Below are 21,116 nucleotides of genomic sequence, written 5' to 3'. Positions count from 1 at the left end.
CCTTATCTGTGTATGATTTACTGTATTCTAAGCATCACTATTCTAATCATTGTACATCCATTAGGCCATTTAATCCTAATTAATCCAATGAGATAGGTATTATTGTCACTCTCATGTTAAAGATGAGAAAACTTGAGGCACAAAGAGGTTAAGCCGTGTGGCTAATAGGTGGCAGAGCCATGATATAACCCAGTCAGTCAGCTCTAGACTTCTTGCTCCTAACCACTGGGCTAGGTGTGTTCTGACCCCTTGGCTGTCAACTTATTGCTGACAACTTAAAGCTCCACAGAAGCATCCCTAAAATTCAATCATGTTGTGTAGGACAAAAGACTTGGTTAAATTTTTTTTCAAGGCAAAATAAAGAGTCTGGGTGTTTTGGGATAATGCAGGGCACAGCCCAGTGTTCCCTGACCCGAGATGTGTGGTATGACTATGAATTAGAAGAGATCTAAGAAACAGATCAACCACTTACAGTGTTCAACTTTGTTTGGGTGCCATTGCAAATAAGCAAACTGTATTAAAAAAAAAAGGAAGAAAAAACAACTGGGGAAATGTGAACACTTGAATCTTTTTTTAAAAAGAGATAGATGCTAAATATTTAAAGATCATATGCTATCTGGGATTTGCTTCAAAACAGTGACAGAATGGGGAGTAAGTAGGGCTATAGCTGGAACAGAATCACCCACATTTGATTCTGTTGTGTATGTGTGGTGGTACATTCCAGTTTATTATATTCTCTACTTTTGTTGGGAACCGTCCAATTTAAAAAGTTTTTAAAAATCATCCAGAATACATTTTTGTTTTATTCTCTCAGAAATGTCACAAGCACCACGGACCTACTTCACCGGGCTAGTGTGAAGAACAACAGTCGATGGGAGAGAGTGTGTGGGACACTGCTTAAGATTCAGCTTCAAAGGGTGTCATTTATTTGAGGGTGATCCCAGGTGCTTAGTGCGTTCTTCTAGACTGCATAAATGCATGAGCATATGAATGAACGAGTGTGAATTAATTTGGTCAATAGTGAGTTGGAGAACCATTCTGTCACAATATCAGGAATAGAATGTAATTTCTGGACCAAATATAATAAAATGATGTTTCCCATTTAAACAAATAGTGCATTACAGGCAGTTTAATCTACCATAATCATAACAAGGACCAAAATACTCATATACTGTTCCTCTTTACCCTGGTGGAGAAATTTACTAATACAAAAACCTTCACTCAGGTGCTACGTCCCCACCACGGCACATCTCAGCGCCCACACTCTGAGTTCCACTGCCACTGATTTTTTTGCTAGCTCAGCCCAGCATCCATCCCAATTCTTCTGATTACCTAGCCCTGAGTTCCCTCTGAGGAACCATCATTTCTCTATTCTCCTGTTTCCAAGATTGCCTGTAACCTACCCAACATAGCACAGCAGTCCTGTGGCCATAGCGATATGTTTAGGTATGGGCATTTGACTCAAACCCAGTCAACTGGGCCCAGTCAAAACTAGTCCTGGAACTTTCTATGAGTGACTAAAAAAGAGGCACACAAGTGCTTTTGGCCTTGAAGTTGTGAAGGGCCATACCTACATGAAGGGAGAGCCCACTTGATAAAGCAGAGTGGACAGATATCAGATTCTGACATTATTTGAACCTCTGGATCCTGCTGTACCCGAAAGCCATATGCAGTGTGTGGTTTGCTAAAACTGATTCTGAAATATTACCAGCACAGTCTTAGAGCAGCAAATCACATATGGAATGAAGCCTAGTGTTGCTTGCTATGTGAAAAAGAAGAGCTATTAACTTTTATACTCCTGTATTTGATTAGAAACTACTATAGACGTAGACACAGAGTAAAAATAATCAGTTCTAGTGATTGGGTAAAGCATTAACAGAGATTAGGATCAATCTTCCTCTTATTCCATACATTCATCCTGAGAGCTGAGAGAAACCAGATAACTAGAGGAACTCCTGCGCAGGTGAAACCTTGAATACTTGAATGTCTTGCCTATGTATGTGGTAAGGTGACTTCACCCTGAGTGCTCAGCTGCTCTAGGTGTGTGTGGCAGAGGCATCAGGCAGATCCAGATTGTGGTAATGAGTAACTGTGGGCTCTCCCCAGCTTCAGACACAGGATGAGTTCACATTTTATCCTTCGACCTGTAACTGCCCCAGTTCGATCTTCTGAATGGAACGATTGAAATCTAGCCTCCAGATACTGTGAATGTTCACAGCAGTTCAACATTTAGTGAATAGAAGAAACCTCTGGGTCTGGCATTGTGGATCAGGGTTGATGACAATGTGCCTCCTTGTACAAGGATGAGAATATTTATTGTTATACTTTGGGCAAGTTACATAACCTGTTTAATTTCCTCATCTGTAAAAGGAGAATAATAACAATACCTACCTCATGGGATTGTTGTGAGGTGAAATGAGTTAATTACATTTAAGCACTTGGAATAGAGATCGGCAGCTTGCAAATGTTAGCTATCATTATGACTGAAAATTCATAATTTTCTGCCTCAAATATTCCTCTAGAATCTGGATATCTGAAATAAAACAAAGAAAAGGCAGAAATATGAGGATTTATGAGTGTGCCACATTTCTCAGATATCAGTACTTTGAAGTCATGCTTTTTAGTTTTCTGAGGTATTGAGCTAATTGAAAAGCTGGATTGGAAGGCTCTCAGCAGAGAATGAGGGTGTTTTTGTTTGTGTGTGTGTGTTTGTTTTTAGGGTTCTGCTAGGTGACTAGTCACAGCTAACTAAAATCTGTAAACACAACTACCCAGACAGCAGTTTTTGTAAATCTCAATAGTTAAGCTGGCAAGGGTTTGAGAGAGTTCTTTGAAATATCCAAATTTCTCGGGAAATGGTAGCAATTCAAGACCTAGATCCAACTTACAATGTCTCAAGGAGATGATAAGGGTGATGATAACAAGCAACCACTAGTTTTTCAGAGAAAAAATGTTTTTTATTTAAATACATAGAATGCTGTTATTACAATTTCCTTAATTTCCTTACCCTCTCTCCCTGCCTGCATTTCCCTTCCTCTTTCCTCTCTGTCTTTGTCACAGAACTATATGTTCCCCCTTCAGAAGCACTTTACAGTTGGCAGATATCCTTCAATGCCCCTTTCTGTATATTTACACACACATGCAATTAGAAATTATTTTGTAGGAGGATTTAACAGTTTTTATATAAACAGGGTATTTTGGGTTGTCCTCTACATTACTTCTTCTCACTTAAAATGTCTTTTCTCTCCATGCCAGTGCATATAGATCCCTCTCTTTCTGTTGAATTGTGGCTTATTACAGCACTATATGGGCGCATAATAGTTTTATTTCTTCATTCACTGCATGATGGAATTTGGGTTGCTTTCCATTTTCTGTTCTTACAAACAACCCTCCCATAACCTCCTTTGGGCATATGTAGAGTTCCTGTGCCATGAGGCACATTTAAAAATAACTTGCCCAAACTAGTTTTAGATTTAAATTATAGAATACATTTTTATTTCACTCTAAAATTTCCCAGTCTCTATGGATAGCCACATTTTATTGCTGGTTAAAAGCACTTCCCATCTTTTCAACAAAATATGGCCAGAAAATGGTGATGGCCACAAAAAAAGGTGAAATGTACATCTCAGTAAGACACACCCTGCTTAAGACTCATCTACAAGTGTCATAATGAGAGTGGCACCAAAACGTTTCTTGAAGTGCTCAGGATGTCAATGGTAGTTTCCTTTAGCTGTGTAGCCTGGAACATTTTGTACCATTACAAAATCTCTTTCAAAAACACCAGTCCCCTTCATTTTTAAATTGTATGTTGACTAGTTTGCTAGCAAGTCTGCAGTGGAACGCCTGTCTCCACAGGTGCTCATCACCAGTATTTGTGGTTAGCATTCTGCACAGCCTGTACATTTCGCTATCTCTGTTTAATAAAACACTGTGTTTTCAAAAGCATGAGGCCCAGATCTGCTGGGTCAGATGTGATGTTATCTTTCAACTGCACAAAGCTCTACCATAAGCATTCAAGAAGTTTGTTATCTGACACAATCTGTCCAGGACTCTTCTGCTGTCAACTGACCACAGACCACTGAGCTAAGGTTAATCCAAAGATGGCCCGTTTAGTGACTGGGTACTCAGAGACAGCTATTCAAAATCACTGCTCTGTGAACTCCTTTTTACTGGTCCAGAATGAAATAAGGTGTTTGTTCCAGAATGTAAATTAACATACTGTTCCACTCACCGAGAAAGTCTTGCTATGGAAAAAAATGTAGTTGATTTACATTCTGGTGCAAACTCCTTAACTTGTATACTCATCTGGGAACCACATTTGCGTAGCACCTCTAAGGTGCTGTATGAAGTTGAATGAATGAATGAAAGAAAGAAAGAAAGAAAGAAAGAAAGAAAGAAAGAAAGAAAGAAAGAAAGAAAGAAAGAAAGAAAGAGAAAGATAGATCTAAGATGGACTAAATGGTTTCTCGGGGTGGAGGTGGGAGAATAGAGAGGGGGATGGTGATTAAATAAAATATTCTCTTTCAGTGGGAAAACGACCCTTCCTTGCCTTTGAGCTGCCACAGGGAGAGACAGTTTAAGGCACCAATAGCCTACCTGGCTGCTGTTGCCAGTACCTCTGTCATTTCCTATCAAACGCATCTCCCCTTCTTACTCTTTGCCCTTCTTCCTGTTAACTCTGGCATGGGATTTAAAGACAGAAAAACGATATACAGAGGGATCATTTTATGCTCTATGTTTTACACAGAATTAAATACAATTCTCACAAGTGGGCGAGGAAGGTATTATTATCCACACTGTAAATGCTTAGAGGTTCAGTTAACTTGGCCCAGGTCCCACATGTAATAAAGTGGCAGATTTGGGACTGGAACCCAGGTCTGTCTGATGCTCTCCTGGGTAGTTTGGTCTCTTATTGACATTTCCAAGGAGGATGCTAACAGAATCCAGATCCTAGGACAGAACTTTAAAAATGCACACAACACACTCCTGTTCTATTTTGGAACTTTGAGGATCCATTAGTTTCATAGTCTTGGTGCCTCCTTTAATTGTCATAGTCCTGCCAATTGCCCACTTCTCTGTATTTGTGTTATATACTTGTGTATGAGGCTTTGAAAGCATTACATGCAATAGGTTAGTACATTAATTATGTTAGTCTATCAACTTTATGTATCTAAGACAAATAAATATTATGTAAATGAGACTTAATGAGACTCAAACACTTAAATTTTTAGATGCTGTGCTATGCTGAGCATGCGTGTCATCCAATAGAGCAGCGCACACTGAGAAGAAAGGCATCAGGGGCTTACATCAGTAAAACTTTAAGGGAGGAATGTCCAGTGACCAGGGGCATGTGAGGACATCCCCACTGAAGTACAAGACACAACTTGCATCTCACTAGGAAGGTGGAAGCACAGCACTTAATAGGCCTCTCTGGGTTCTGAAGGCAGCACCTTTCATTCACACCTACGAACAGTGCCCTCTGCTCTATACTGGGTGACATGCAAGGCTGCCAGTTTTGAGGGAGGCCCAGAGCAGGAAAGGGGTCTGTGATGCCACTTGGGTCATCTAACCTAGTAGACTATCCGTGGAGGGAAAAATGTGGAAGAATAAAGCAAAACCACTGTATATAGTCTCTTGATTTTTCTGTTCACTTCATCAAATAACTAAATGTATAAAAACCACATAGAGCACATTACTAAAGAAAAATATTTTATTTTTCAAATAGATAATGGATTCTTCACCCCTCAATTATTTCTGTAACAATTTTATCTTTTTATTAAAACTAAATATACATATTTTAATACATTTCATCTTTTCTCAAATTAAAGACTATGCTATACTTGTGATTGTCTTGAGCAACCAAAGTCTAAAGATTTAAACTTGATATGGAGAAAAATGTCACGTCAAGTCCTCCGTACCTGATTTGATGCTGAGGTTGAACTGGTGTATTGGTTTGTTTAGAGGCCACTCCAAGCTTTAAAGCAAAGTAAAATCCTTAGGTTGGCCTTGGTTGCTTGAGGAACCTCTGGATGGGGGATGATTGGTTTTGCTCTGCACAGGACAGTTCTTCCCCAGGCTAAGAACTGTTTTCTGGAAACAGTGGACTGAGGTATATATACTCTATTCAGGCATCTGTTTGTGGTGGCAGGTGGGGAGGGCCTTATTTATGTCCTATTTCTATTGGTAATCATTTCTCCAGAAAAATAAAGAGAAAATGGGTAGCTCCATGTCATTGATGATACCAATATTTTCCCCACAGTTATCTCTCACTCAGTGATACTAAGACCAATGAAAAAGAACACAGGGGTTGAATTCACTGTGAACACAAGACGTAAAAGTGACTGGCATCTGTGATAGTGGCAGAATCTGAGACTTGACTTTTACAAAGGTCTCCTGGGCTTGATTTATTCTAAGCAGCCTGTAAAGAGCTAGAATTTGCACACACTGTTTTGGATCTATCCTTTTACTTTTTTCCACTGTCCACTGACTTTAATTTTTACACTCAAAAACAGGGCGAGGAAAAAAATCTCTATCTCTGTTACAGAATCGCCATAAAACATACGATCATATTCAAATTTCCCATTTAAAGGGTCCTTTATGAATTCAAAATTAAATAACAAAAATAAATAGTGGGTAGCTAATGAGGTTTTTTTTTTAAGGTAGTAAAAATATATGACCTCAGTCATTTCTTAGCATAATGTTAATCTGTCAAATGTGGGTAAAATCCCATTCAGAGGAAAGGTTTGGAATCCTACATAAAAATATAACATGCATTAAACCAGAAAATTCTTAAATATAAAAAATTCAAGTGACCTTATCCTTATTGATATTAATATAACACAAATAAAATTATAATGAACATTTTAGCACAAAATGTAGTTCATTTCTAGTTAACACAATGAAATAATTGATAATCAAATTCTAACTACTACAGCATGGATGTCTGAATGAAATTCATATATTTACATATGCTTCAAAGTAGAATTTGACCTTGGGCTAGTAAATTTTATTCTAATCCACAGTATTTATGACTCTTAATTTCAATTGCTTTCACTAAGAAATTGGGAGAACACCAAAATTTCTGACATTTGGATTAATCAGAAAATAGTCGAGTTATTATCTGTATATCCAGTAAGAAACTATTCTAAAGCTGCTGTTTTTCTTACCTATTTCTCTAAATAAAAGCTCTTGGATGGTAATCTACTCTTCTAATTAAAGGAAAATATTGTTACTCCTTCTCCAATTCCTATTTCAACTGGAAGAGCCACATCATTATTTTTTAATGGTTTCTTCTTATTTTATATTTTTAAAATGTCAGCAATATTACTTTCTGTAACATTCAGAACAGCATTAAAAATATTCATTTAGTACTGGCACTCAGATTTTGAAGATACACCTTTATGATGAAGTAACAGTCATAAAACAAAATGTTCAGAAGAACTGTCAGAGTAACTAGCTATTTAAAAAGTCAGATTTATGACCCTTTCTAAAAATTTTAAAGCTATGCAGGTTTAGATCAAAGTGCTCCTAGTGAGAAAGAATAATGTACTGTACTGAAAAACTGAGACCTTGTCAGGGTCTTCTTAACTTGCCTCTGGGCAACTTTAAAAGCCAAAAGAGCTGTACCATATGCTGTTCTCAGGGTCAGTACCATGGGATGTCTTATAACAAGATCTTTTGGTATTACTGATAACGAAAGCATCTTGGATTGGATCCAAGATTGACATGTGTTATAAGTAAATTTTGCTTTATAGTAAGATATGCTTAAAGAACAATTCAACAAATTTACAATAAAGAACACCTAAGTAAATAATAATCAAAGTACTCCTTTGACGTAAAAAATCTGATGCTGCTGAAAAGTGTTTAATTCCTACTACTACAGCTTAACATGGCTGATTTGATCTCATTTCCTTAGGAGGAATTTTTTTGATCTTTTAACATCTTACAATAGTAACCTGGAACTAGTTTAGGTCTATAAAAACATAATTGTCACAGGTCACACAAAAACATGATAACTAGCACAAGTTTCTGCATGTCTTCCAAAAAAAAGTCCTTGGATAACAACTATATATAATGCATAATGTTGCAGAGAATCCAAAGAAGTACTATAAATGATGGATAGTATTTAATGATAGTAAATAACAATTATTTTCTAAAAAGCTGAACCAATGTCAACTTTAGATAAAACATAACATAAAATTATTTCATGAAATATAGTCTCGTTCTATGCTCTCCTGACAGTACTCCCAACAGAAAGCTTCCAGTCTATTTGCTGTTTCTTGGCTGATGAGACATTGATCCTTTAATTCCCTGATAGTCTTCCTCAATGATTTTTGGAAACGTTTTTCTCGGTCTAAAACATTCCGCAGACTTTTCTTGGTATCCTCTAGCTCGCTGATCACATGATCTAATTTATGTTTAAGTTTCTTTGGGCTGTCCGTTACACTGTAGCTATGTTCCTAAAAATATAAACACCAAGTTAGTAGAACAGACAGACAAGCAGTTAGCTAAAAGCTTATGACTAGGCCTTAGCTGTTTCTCCATTTACTGTGCTTAGAGAAGACCTTTAAGTTGGTGACAGTAAGAGGTTTAAAGAACGTAAGAAGAGGATAAAGTTGGAAGCAGTATTTCAGGTGCCTAGGGACTCCTTCTTTTGTCAATGGCTAGGCAGACTGGAGGAGTGCAGAATGCTATGGATGGGATGAATTTCTCATTTGGAAGTAGGTATCTGCTTATGAACACCATGACATTCATAATGACTATACAACTTCGCTCCTTAAGTGTGGGGCTACTAAGTTTAAATTTTATCAATCAAACAAACTTATACTGTTAAACTTGTAACTGAGTTACTTTATTTTGATGAATATTTGACTTTATAAGGGGAGACAGGACAGGAGCACTGACTAAAGCAGGTCCTCAGGCTGGGTGTTAAGGGTTTAAGACAGGACTCTGGCCTTGCATTTTTGGGTGGGGGGAGTAGAAGGAAGGTGGGGGGAGAGAGAGAGAGAGAGGAACATTGATGTGAGACAAGCACATGGATTGGTTGCCTACCACACATGCCATGACTAGGGTGGGGATCACACTTGCACCCAAAGCATGTGCCCTTGACCAGGAATCGAACCCACCCACAACTCTTCTGTGTGTGCCACACTCTAATCACTGAGCCACACTGGCCAGGGCAGGCCTTGGATTTTTAAAGGGATAATTTAAGTTTTCTCAATATTTATTATGATTATGCTTATGTTTGCTGGGTATACATTTTTTTCCTTTGGAAACAGAAAAAATAACACAGACATTTATAATGGCACTATAAAATAATTTTGAAAAGCTTTTATTTAATATTAAAATTAGTGAAAAGGATTTTTTGCTTCCATCCAAAATGAAATAAAAGATACTGGATTGACTCTTATCTAAAAAAACCAACACATGGCCAAAGATATCAAAAGTTTTGAGATAAAGGATATCAGTCAAGAACGGAAGAGATTGTGGAGAGATGGGAAACACATAGATGAGCCCTATGGTCACCCTGGCTTACTGCCTTGAGAGAGTTTCTAGGTCTTAGTGCAAGGAGGGGAAACACAAGCAGAGCTCAGTGGACTGAGTTGAAAAGATAGTGCAAAGCATCCAGGGAGACTAAAGTGGCTACAGTTCACAGGACACAGAACTAGAGAGGAGAGATCTTCACAGAGATCCACAGAGGCTCCCCTACAGTATTACTCTGAGTAAGATGAGAGCATGTATGTAGGAAACTGCTCAAGGCTGATGAATGAACAACTAAACAGATTAAGAGTGCCCTGTACTCACAGGGCAGAGCCATTATTTCCACCAGCCAGACTAGAACGCCTCAAGATTCACGGGCTCGGAACAGAGGATACAAAAGGGTCTTGCCTCAGTAGCGGAGAACAAAAAGCCCTACACTGAGCACTATTCAGGTCCTGCCCACCAAAGCAAACTCTGAAAGGATCAAACTGTTTCCAAATAACTTAACTGCACCCCAGAACAAAGCCCAAGAATACAGGATACAAAACTATCCAGCATCTAGCTAAGTAAAATCCAGTGTGAGGCACACAAAACTTACCAGGCCTGCAGAGAAGCAGGAAAATGTGAGACATAATAAGATATAAACCAATACATAGAAACCAACCCAGGTGCAAATGTTAGACTTAGATAAGGGAATTGAGAAAATTACTAAAACTGTATTCTATATGTTCATAAAGTACAGTCATGAAACATATAAAAAATAAAATAGAACATCTAGAAATAAAAACTATAATGTGTGAGGTAAAAAACATGTTGGAGGGAGTTAATGGCAGATTAGACATTTTAGAAGAAAACATTACTGAAGGTGAAGATATAGCAATCGAACTGTCCAGAATGGACTTTAAAGATATATATAAGTTGAAAGAATTTATCACCAGCATAGCTGCCCTGTAAGAAGTGTTAAAGTAAGAATGATACCAGATGAAAACAAGATGGACTTACACAAAGGAATGAAAAGCCTTCGCAGTGGTAACTACATGGGTAACATAAGATTTTTTCTTATTTAAATCTCTTTAAAAGATAATTTATGACTTAAACAAAAACAGTAATAATGTAGTGTGGGGTTCATAGCATATGTAAAAATGAAATGTATGATAAGCAACAGCACAGAAGTTGGAGAGGAGAAATAAAAGTATACTATTGTAAGATTCTTTTTTTAAAAATCCTCATCTGAGGATATTTTTGATATTTTGTTCAGATAGAGTGGGAGGGAGAGAGAGAGAGAGAAACATCGATGTGAAAGGGACACATCGAGTGGTTGCCACCCACACGACCCAACCAGGGCCGGGGACAAACTGCAACCAAGGTACGCACCCCTAGAGGGAACTGAACCCGGGTCTCTCTGGACCACAGGCTGACGCTCTAACTGCTGAGACAAACCAGCCTGGGCTGTAAGATTCTTATACTAAATGTTAAGTATATTAATATCCCTTATCATGTAGCCTATGACAAGTTAAAAATGGATTCTACAGACCTAAAAGCAACTACTAAAATAAAACAGTTATAGCTAATGAGTGGGAAAAAAAAAGGAGGGTGATAAATGGAATCATAAAAGCATTAATTTTTAAAAACCCAGAAAAAGAAAGGGAACAAAGAATATAAATGGATGATTACAGATTATTTGTAAGATTACTAAACCAAACTACATCAATAATCACATTAAGTATAAAGGGTTTAAAAAATCCTACTAAAAGGCAGACATTATCAAGTTAGATTAAAAAATTAAAAAGTATATGCTGCCTACAAACTATGTACTTCCAAGATAAAAAGATGTAAAAAAGCTGAAAGTAAAGGAGTGGAAAAAGATAAACTATGGTAACACTAATAAAAAAAAGCCAGAGTGGGTATATTACTATCAGACAAAGTAAATTTCAGAGCAAAAAATATTACCATGGATAAAGAAGGCCATTTCTTAATAATTAAGGGTTAATTTATTAAGATGTAATAATACTAAATATTGAGCATCTAATAACAATGCTGCACAATGTCTGGAGCAAAAACTGACAACTACAAGAAGGATTAGACAAATCCATAATTATACTAGAACATTATATACCTCTCTTTCAATAATAGAACAAGTAGACAGAAATTCAGTAAGAATGAAGACTTGAACAACATTATCAAATAATTTGATCACAGTGATATTTATAAAACATTCCAGCTCAGAGCAGAACATATATTCTTTGCAAATGCACAAAGAACACTTGTGAAGATAGACCATATGCTAGGCTATAAGCCTCAAAAAAATTAAAACATTTTTTAAAAATATGTTTTTATTGATTTTTTTTTTAAGAGAGAGAGGAAGGGACAGAGAGATAGAAACATGGCTGTGAGAGAGAAACATCCATCTGCTGTCCCCTGCATGCCTCCTACTGGGGATCAAGGCATGTGTCCTGACCAGGAACTGAACTGGGAACTCTCAGTCCATGGGACAAGATTCAATCCATTGAGCCACACCAGCCAGGTGAGTCTCAAAAAATTTTAAAAGCAGTCAGGTCATACAATGTATGTTCTCTGACCACAACAGAATTAAATTAGAACTTAATAACACATCTGGAAAATTCTCCAGTATTTGAAAACTACATAGCAAACTTCTAATAACTCATGGGTCAAAGAAGAAATCAAAATGAAATTTGGAAGTATTTTAAAAGAAATGAATATGAAAAGATAATATTTAATTTGTGGAATGCTGCTAAAGCAACACTTAGGGAGAAATTAATATCACTACATACTAATATTAGAAAGGAAGAAGCATCAAGTCAGTGACCTCGGCTTCCATCTTAAGACATTAAAAAGATGAAAAAATTTTATTTAAATAAGTAAAAGGAAATAATAAAGATGAGTGGAAATCAGTGAAGTAAAAAACAAAGACAACAAAAAAAGTGAGAAAATGAAAGCTCGTTATTTGACATGATCAATAAAACTAATAACTCTTTAGGCAGACTGCTCAGCAATAAAAGAGAACAAGAACAAATTACCAATATCAGAAATGATATTACTACAGATTTTATAGATATTAAAAGGATAATAAGGAAATATTATGAACAATTTTAAACTAATAAACATGACAACTGAGATGAAATGAACAAATCCTTTGGAAAATACAAGCTATCAAAAAGACTTTTCCTTAAAGAAAACTCCAGGCCTAGATAGCTTTGCTGGGGAATTCTATCAAATATTTATAGAAGAATAATTTCAATTCTGTACAAATTCTTCCAGAAAATCAAAAAAGGAGGCAATATTGTCTAACTCATTCTTTTGAGTTCAGCATTATTCTGATACTGAAATCAGACAAAACATTAAAAGGAATGAAAACTACAGGCCAGTATCACTCTTGAACATATAAGAATATATTCTACACAAAAATTTAACAAACTGAATCCAAAAATATATAAAAGAGATGATACATCATTAAGAAGTAGGGTTTATTCTAGGAAAGCAATGATGGTTTAACGTTCAAAAATCAGTTGATGTAACTAATCATCTTAACAAACAAATAACCAAAAATAACATATTTCAAAAGATAAAAAATATTATTTGACAAAATTAACATTCTTTTCCAATAAAAACTCTCAGTAAACTAGGAAGAGAAAGGCACTTCCTCAACCTGATAAAGGGCATTTACAAAGAGCTATATTTAATATCATATTAATATCTTCATTGGTGAAAGACTGAATGTTTTCTTCCTAAAATCAGGAGCAAGACATGAAGCCCTGGATGGGTAGCTCAGTCGGTTAGAATGTCCTCTTGACACGCCAAGGTTGTGGATTGATAGGACACATACAAGAATCAACCACTCAGAAGAGGGGGTGGGGGGGGGGAAGGGAAGAGATAAACCACAGAACTTATATGCATGTACTGCATAACCAATGGACATGGACAACAAAGCCGGGGATGAGTTGGGGGGGATGGGGAAGAGGGTGTCAATGGGGAAAAAAAGAAGAAACATCTGTAACCAAAAAAAAAAGAATCAACCAATGAATGCATAAATAAGTGGGACAAAAAATCACTGTTTCTTTTTCTCTCTCTCAAATTAAAAAAAAAAAAATCAGGAGCATGGCATGGAGAATAGCTCTTAGTAATTCCATTTGACATAGCCCTGGATGTTCAAGGCAGCGCAATAAAGCAAGAAAAAGAAATCAAAGTTATTCATATTGGAAAGAAAGAATTAAAACTTCTTAATGACAGACATGATGTAGAAAATCTGATAGCTTCTACAAAAAACTCTGACAATTATTATGTGAGTTTAGCAAGTTTTCCACATTCAAGGTTAATATAAAAAACCAACTGTATTTTCATGTACCAGTAGTAAAACTCTAGCTGGCTTTTTGGTGGACTTTTACAAAGTGATTCTAAAATTTATATTAAAATGCAAAGGACCAAGAATATCCAAAACAACTTTGAAAAAGAACAAAGTTGGAAAACAACCTGATTTAAAGAATTATTATAAAACTATAGTAATCAAGATAGTAAAAAAGACCTGAATTCCAGGCCTGGTTTTAATATGAACAATGAGATAAATAAATAAATGCGAGCTTGACTACTCTGTATGTATGACTGTTCTTTAAAACCTAAAGACATAACTATTTTTTAAATTAGGTATTTCCATATAAAAATGTAGTACCTAGTGGGAGGCAATGCATTTTCTTCATTGAAAGCATTCTCAGAACTAAATATGTAACCAAAGGCTTAACTACCAACCAATTTGTTATTGCATTATAATGGCCCAAGGAAGCAGTATTATTTTTGAATATCATAGATAAAAAAAAAAACAAAACTCAACCATCTAAACCTCGAGTTTTTTAAATAAGATTTTGAAAGATTTAATGTTAATGGAGAGGACAAATTCATCTAAAAAATATGTAATTTTACTTACAAAAATGAACTGGGACTGAAATTCTTCAATACACGAGGAAGCACCAACAAGCTGGTGATTGTGGTTTGTGACTGGAAGGGTTTTGAGGGTGAAGTTTTTCCTACAATGAAGTTTTTTGCTTTTCCCCTGTTAAGAATAGTTAATAACAATTATTGTAGATATTTCTGTCCCTTTTAAATTTTCATTTCTTCCTAACTTTGTATAGTAAAATTAATACATTTCTCTTCATGAAAACTGCTTTTAAAAGTACATTTTAAATTTCACTGAAATTATTTTAAAGGAACTTTCTCAAAATTACTCTAAAATTCATCTAGAAACACAAATTTTCCTAAAAATGAAGAGTGATAATGAGGGAAAATATGCCTACAGGTATTAAAAATATTTTACACAGAAACAATAGCAAAAATAGTTTGCTACTCTCCTAGACAGAAAAATCTAGAAATAGTTCAAGTAGACAAAAGCCTTTAGAATTTAAAAAATGGCATTATAAGTAAGTGGAGAAAAGCTATAAATCATGTCAAAATGAACTAATTAAGAAAACAGTAACATCCTTTATATATAATAAAATATGATGAAATTCCATGTATTAAAAATTTAAAGATAAAAACCATGAGGAACTATAAAAAATATAGAGAATGTTTACATAATCTTAAGGTGGGAGAGGCTAACATCAGACAACACAGGAGAAAATAGAGTTGACTACTTAACAAAAAAGTCTGAATTTTAAAAAACAAAATCAACCCCATTAATTAGAATTAAAGACAACAAAAATTAACTGCAACATAGATGGCAGTTAAATGATTCATATCCTCAATATACAGTGACGCTATAATACACTTTAAAAAATATAAAAATAGAAGAGGACCTGAAGAATTAACTCACATACACACACCAAAAGAAATACAAATGGCTAATAAACACATTAAAAATATAGAAACTCACTAATACTCAAAAATGAATGAAAACAATGACATTTTTGCCTATCATATTTAGCAAAGGTTAAAAATACAACTAATACTGAGTATTAGGGTGGATAGAGATTTTTATGCATTGTTAGTAGAGTAATACATTGGTATACGTTTTGCGGTAGGTCTTTGGAAGAAAGCAAGTCTTAAAAATGGCGTGGCTCAGTTGGTTGTAGCGTTGTCGTACCTTACACCAAAAGGTGGAGGATTCAATTCCATCAGGGCACATACCCACGTTGCTGGTTTGATCCCCAGGGTGCATACAGGAGGCAACTGATCGATTGCTTCCTTCTCTCTCTAAAATCAATTTAAATTTTTAAAAATAAGATCTCTTTAAAATTTAAAAAAGCGTACAATTTTTGATCCAACAATTTTATTTTGAAGAATTTAGTTCGAGGAAATAAAGATATGTACAAAGCCCTAGCCGGTTTGGCTCAGCGGTTAGAGTGTTGGCCTGCAGACCAAAGAGTTGCGGGTTCCACTGCGGACAAGGGCGTGCACTTTGGTTGCAGTTTGTCACTGGCCGTGGTCGGGGTCATGTGGGAGGCAACCAGGTGATTATGTTCTTCTCATGTCAATATTTTTCTCTCTCTCCTTCTCTCCTCCTCTCTCTCCCTCCCTCCCATTTTATCTGAAGATAAATAGAAAAATATCCTCAGGTGAGGACTTAAAAAAAAAAAAAAAAGATATGTACAAAGATTCAGCTACAACAATGTTCATTTTAGTGCTGTTTAAAATAGTGGATAACCCATATATAATATGAGGACTGATTACATAAACTATTGTTCATACATAAAATAAAAAAAACTGTATGGTCATTAAAAATGTTCTATAAAGCTGATGCCAATAAGTCCTAGCAAGGATATAGAACCAGAGGAACTTTTTTATGCTGCTGGTGGGACTATAAATGGGCAAACCACTTTGGAAAATCATGGTGATATCTACATAAACTGAACATACACATCCCTAGGACTCAGCAATTCCATTTCTAACAGAAGTGTATATATATTCTTCAGAAATGTGTACATAAGTGCATCAAAAGACACAGACAAAATGTTTGTAATTGAATGGAAAAATTAGTTTATTTATACAATGGGATATTATATTACAAAGAAAATAAATGGACTACTATCACATGCTACAACGTGTATTAAGCACACAAACGAAATGTTGAGCTAGAGTACATAGTATATGACTCCATTCATAAAACTGACAATGACAGCAGTTAACTCTGTGGGTGTAGTGGTTGGGATAGAGCATGAGGGAGGCTTCTGGGCCACTGGTAATATACCATATCTTGGTCTGAGGGGAGTTACATGAGTGTATTCACTTTGTGAAAATTCATTGGTCTATATAATACACCTATGATGTGTGCACTTTTCTCTATATATGTTATACTTCAATGTAAAGTTTAGTTTAAAAAAAATCAAGGTTCTATATGGTATTCTCTTAAAAATGTGATCCATAGATCTGCAACACACTCATGTGGGATGCTTGTTATAAAGTGCAGATTCCTAGACTCTAACACAAACTTACTGAATCAAATTCTCTAAAGAGGGGCATGAGATTCTGCATTTAAACAAGCTTTCTTGATTAGTCTTTTCTTTTTTTTTTTTTTATCCTCACCCGAGGACATTTTTCCATTTTTTGTTCAGGTAGAATGGGAGGGAGAGAGAGGAACAGAGAGAGAGAGAGAGAGAAACATCGATGTGAAAGGGCCACATCGAGTGGCTGCCACCGGCACGACACACCAGGGCCGGGGACAAACTGCAACCAAGGTACGCCCCCTTACGGGAACCAAACCCGGGTCTCTCTGGACCGCAAGCCAACACTCTAACCGCTGAGCCAAACTGGCCAGGGCTCTTGATTAGTCTTACATAGGCAAACTAACATTCGAAAGCCATCGTGAAAAATATAGGGTGGGGCAAAAGTAGCTTTACAGTTGTTCATATGGAAAATAATATAATAATTAATAATACAACAATAAACTGTGTTTCACGTACTTACAATTGTAAATCTACTTTTGCCCCACCCTATATTTAACATTACGGAAAATAGTAGTTGAAAGTGGACTCTGGTGCCAAAATACCTGGGTTCAAATCCACTCTCTGTCATTTAACAGCTGTATGACTTGGGGAAGGTATTCTAGCTCTCTGGGCCTCAGTTTCCCCAAATGATAAAATGAGAATAATAATAGTATTATCTTATATGATTGTTGTGAGGACTACATAAATGAACAATACATGCAAAGTGCTTAGACTAGTGCCTGGCACATAGTAAGTACTTTCATTTTTTAAAAAATCTGTTTTTATTAATTTTAGAAAGAGAGGAAAGGAGAGGGCAAAAGAGAGAGAGAAACATTAAAACATTGATGAGAGAAACATTGATTGTCTGCTTTCTGCATGCCCTGGCTGGTGTGGCTGACTTGGTTGGAGCATTGTACCATACAACAAAAGGTGGTGGGTTTAATTCTTGGCCAGGGCACATACCCAGGTTGTGGGTTTGATCCCTGGCTGGGGTAGGAGGCAACCTTTTTTCTCATATCAGTGTTTCTCTCCATCTCTCTCCCTCTCTCTCTCCTGTTCTCTAAAATAAATAAAGAATAAAAATAAAAAGAGAGAAGCAAATAAAAAAGAGGGTATACATACAGTATAATTCTATTTTTATAATACTATATAAATATAGATGAATTTATATAGAAATATACACATACACATTACTAGAATGATACTCAGATCAGAGTGTTACCAGTATTATTTCTGGATCATGTTATTATCGTTAATTTTTATTTTCTTTCCTTTTATATCTAATTTCCTATAATAAAAAATTTCTTATTAGGAAATATTTCTTAAAAGTAACTTATGGTTTATTTGATTTATTATGCCCACTTTCCCACTTTTAATGTCCTCTTATCGTTACATATAGCTGATGCCTTACTATAGGATAAAAATCCTTCAGAGCAAATTGCACAAGATATTGCACATTTATTAATAAGGAAGAAAGTGAAGCAGAAAGTGACCAAGACCACATGGCAGTTACACTTCTGGACCACTTCCCTTGCTTCCAGTTGTCAGGGAGGAGATACTTTCATTACTATTGTGGAACCCACAGGCTCTCCCTGAACTTTCCACATTGGAATCAGTCAGTCTAAAGTTTTTGGAAGCAAATACACTTCTAAGTATATGAAGTCAAGAAAGGTATTGAGGGTGAGGCTGCCAACCCATACCACTAATATCACTGAGAAAAAACAGAATTCAACTAAAATTTACTTATCCAATCCTTTCATTTTCCTTTTCAGATCTCTTCTGTCCTTATCTTCTCCTGTTCTTACCTCTTTTTGGTTTCTTCCTTTCAGTCCTACCTAGGCTTTAAGTTTGAATGTATGTGGCTCTAAAAGTATGCTTTGGTCCTATTGGAGGCTCTGCTCTTGACTTTTGCTCCAGAGTGAGCAGGACTGCCAACTTGGAACTTTACTTCAACCCTCTCATGTCCCTCTATTTTTCAGATACAAATCTTGAGTTATACTATCTCCTCGGGCTACTAGTAAAATACTCCTACTACATATTACAAAGTCTCAAGCAGCAGTTTACATTATTAAAAACTTAAAGAATTTCAAAACAAGTATTGTGAGGCTTCTTAAATAGTACCATAAAAAGCGAGTAATGGGGGCAAGCAGTATCTCATAAACAAACCTGTAAGTGAGATGGGGAATCAAAGATAGAAGGTATGACTCCAGGTTTCAGTTTAATATTTGGAGCACTTCTGTCAAAATCTGTCTTCTTAAAGTGCCTTGAACACAACACATCTCCTTTTTTAGGCTCCCAAATGCCTGCAGCGTTCACATCAAGTCTTTTCATTGCTAATACCCATTTTCTTTTGATATTTTCATCAGTGGGGAATCTAGAAAAAAAATACAAGAAGTATTTTTAAAATTAAACACTATTAATATTATATTATACTTGAATTAAGGATGTGACTAAATTAATTCCTTAACTAGTTTGTTATTACTCTTGGGAAATATTATGGAAACCATCAAGATTTATGCTTTCATAACCTTCAGGTTTTTAAAAATCTTTATTGTTGAAAGTATTACAGATGTCTCCCCTTTTTCCCCCCATTGACCCCTCCTCCCGGCTCCCACTCCCCTCCTGCTTTCCCCAAACTATTGTCTGTGTTCATTGGTTATGCATATATGCATATAAGTTCTTTGGTTTATCTCCTCCCAACTTTGTTTTAATAGTCAAATTTTTCTACCAATCATGCTGTAGACATGTGGCCCTCATTTAAATTTTTCTCATGTTATAAAGAAGATTTTTCAAAGGATATTTAATATTTTATAGTAGATACACAACTGAAGGTTTTTTTTTTTTGTCCAAGGATAGCCTATATTTGGGCAAAGATCATTCAGAATGTAAATACTGAATTTCTTTGAAGGTATGTTAAATGCAAAGTAATGCTAGAAACATGGCTTTGATCATATTTTTAACAAGCCTAATACCTTGGCGGGTATCTTAAACTTCTAAACTAAATTATAAAAATGTGAGGGTATCACTGTCACTTCAAATTTAACCAAAAAGGTTACTTAAGAAGAACTTGGGAACTATAGGTCAAGCCTTAAGTTTTAAGTAAAACCGCTTTTTGCTTTTTAAAAGTACTTGGCTTTAAACAGCAAAATCTTACACGTGAAAAGTCAGTCCTTTTAACTTGGAATTGGGCAAACAGCGAGAAGCACATCCAATGGCCGAGCAACATTTCACCATGATCTTAGCAGCTCATAACAGAACTGAAAGAAAATTAAAATGGTCAGAGTTAGCAACCTCACGGCCCAGGGGAACATATTTACCTTTCCCAGTACATTTTAGGTAAAGTGAAATCACATTAGATGGCCAAAGGCAAATATTTTTTTCCAACACCTGCAGCTTTGCTTGTAAAAATTTCCAGGGGCTTGGCTCTTTAATAAGTCATATTTAGCTATGCACTATGAAGCATATGCTTTCAATTTCTAGGCTTGTTTGTACCTTTCCCCTCCACTGCTGCCTTCCACGCTCGCTCTGCCTCGGGGCTTTAGCACCCTAACCCGCCCCCGCCGTTCAGCTCAAGCGTTGCCTCCCTTGACTCCCAGAGAAAGGCAGATCCCCTCTACTACGTGGACCACACGCTTCTTCCTAGCACTTCTCAGGGCTGTAATCTTACATTGAGGTCGGAGAGTCTCTAATGTCTCTCTCCCCAGCAGCCTGGGAGTCCCACGAGGGCACGGTGCGGCGTGTTTTCTCACTTCTGGTCCCCACGACCTAGCTCGTGACTGGCACACAGTAAATGTTAACACGTACTCTGGAGGAATGAAGAGCCACCAAGGGGAAGGGGCGGACAGAGGAAGAAGCGGAGCCAGGCGCCGGTGAGAGTCGGGGTGCCCAGCACAGCGGCGCGCGCCGGCGTCCGCTCGGAGCCCAGAGGCGGGCGAGCTCCGCCCCTTTCTCCAGGCTCCGGCCCCCGCAGCGGAGAGGGAGGGGCCGCCTGTCAGGTGCCGATGCGCCCCCGAGGGCCCCTTCCCCGGGGGCCTCCGGGCGTCTCCGCGCCGCTGCAGTCCTCCTCGCCCCGAAGAGTGCGGGCGGGCAGCTACAGGGTGGGGAAAGAAGAGGCAACCTAAGAGTTATTACCGTTAGCTGCGAAGACAGCGACTAACGTCGACAGAGATTGCGTCTTCCTTTGCTTCCGCCCTGTCAGCCGGAAATCCG

General features: G+C 36.8%; 1 protein-coding gene across 3 annotated transcripts; it reads right to left on the bottom strand.

Moving 5' to 3' along the window:
* Positions 1-6,947: 6,947 nt before the first annotated feature.
* THAP6 (THAP domain containing 6) lies at positions 6,948-21,110 on the bottom strand. 3 transcript variants are annotated; one of them, XM_036260997.1, is made up of 5 exons: positions 21,039-21,110; positions 20,062-20,164; positions 19,074-19,281; positions 14,417-14,542; positions 6,948-8,459 (listed from the first exon to the last, which is right to left on the bottom strand). In XM_036260997.1, exons 2-5 carry the CDS (start codon positions 20,139-20,141, stop codon positions 8,205-8,207), a joined length of 669 nt encoding a protein of 222 aa, XP_036116890.1. In that variant the 5' UTR covers positions 20,142-20,164; positions 21,039-21,110; the 3' UTR covers positions 6,948-8,204. The 3 variants fall into 3 exon arrangements, with proteins under 3 accessions (XP_036116890.1, XP_036116881.1, XP_036116899.1); XM_036260988.1 differs by lacking the exon at positions 21,039-21,110 and adding an exon at positions 20,575-20,816; XM_036261006.1 differs by lacking the exon at positions 21,039-21,110 and adding an exon at positions 20,712-20,793.
* Between the last annotated feature and the right edge of the window lie 6 nt (positions 21,111-21,116).

Source organism: Molossus molossus, unplaced genomic scaffold (assembly GCF_014108415.1).
Source record: "Molossus molossus isolate mMolMol1 unplaced genomic scaffold, mMolMol1.p scaffold_m16_p_1, whole genome shotgun sequence".
Lineage (NCBI taxonomy): Eukaryota > Metazoa > Chordata > Mammalia > Chiroptera > Molossidae > Molossus > Molossus molossus.
This window is presented reverse-complemented; position numbering and strand designations above follow the sequence as displayed.

Bases quoted from the DNA above. Each gene is read 5' to 3' on its own strand.
- THAP6 (XM_036260997.1), bottom strand. From the start codon at position 20,141: ATGGTGAAATGTTGCTCGGCCATTGGATGTGCTTCTCGCTGTTTGCCC. The intron at 14,543-19,073 runs GTTTGTTTATGA...TATTCTTAACAG, and splicing joins ATTCCCCATCTCACTTACAG to GGGAAAAGCAAAAAACTTCA. The intron at 8,460-14,416 runs GTAAGTAAAATT...TTATATTTTTAG, and splicing joins TTCAGTCCCAGTTCATTTTT to GAACATAGCTACAGTGTAAC.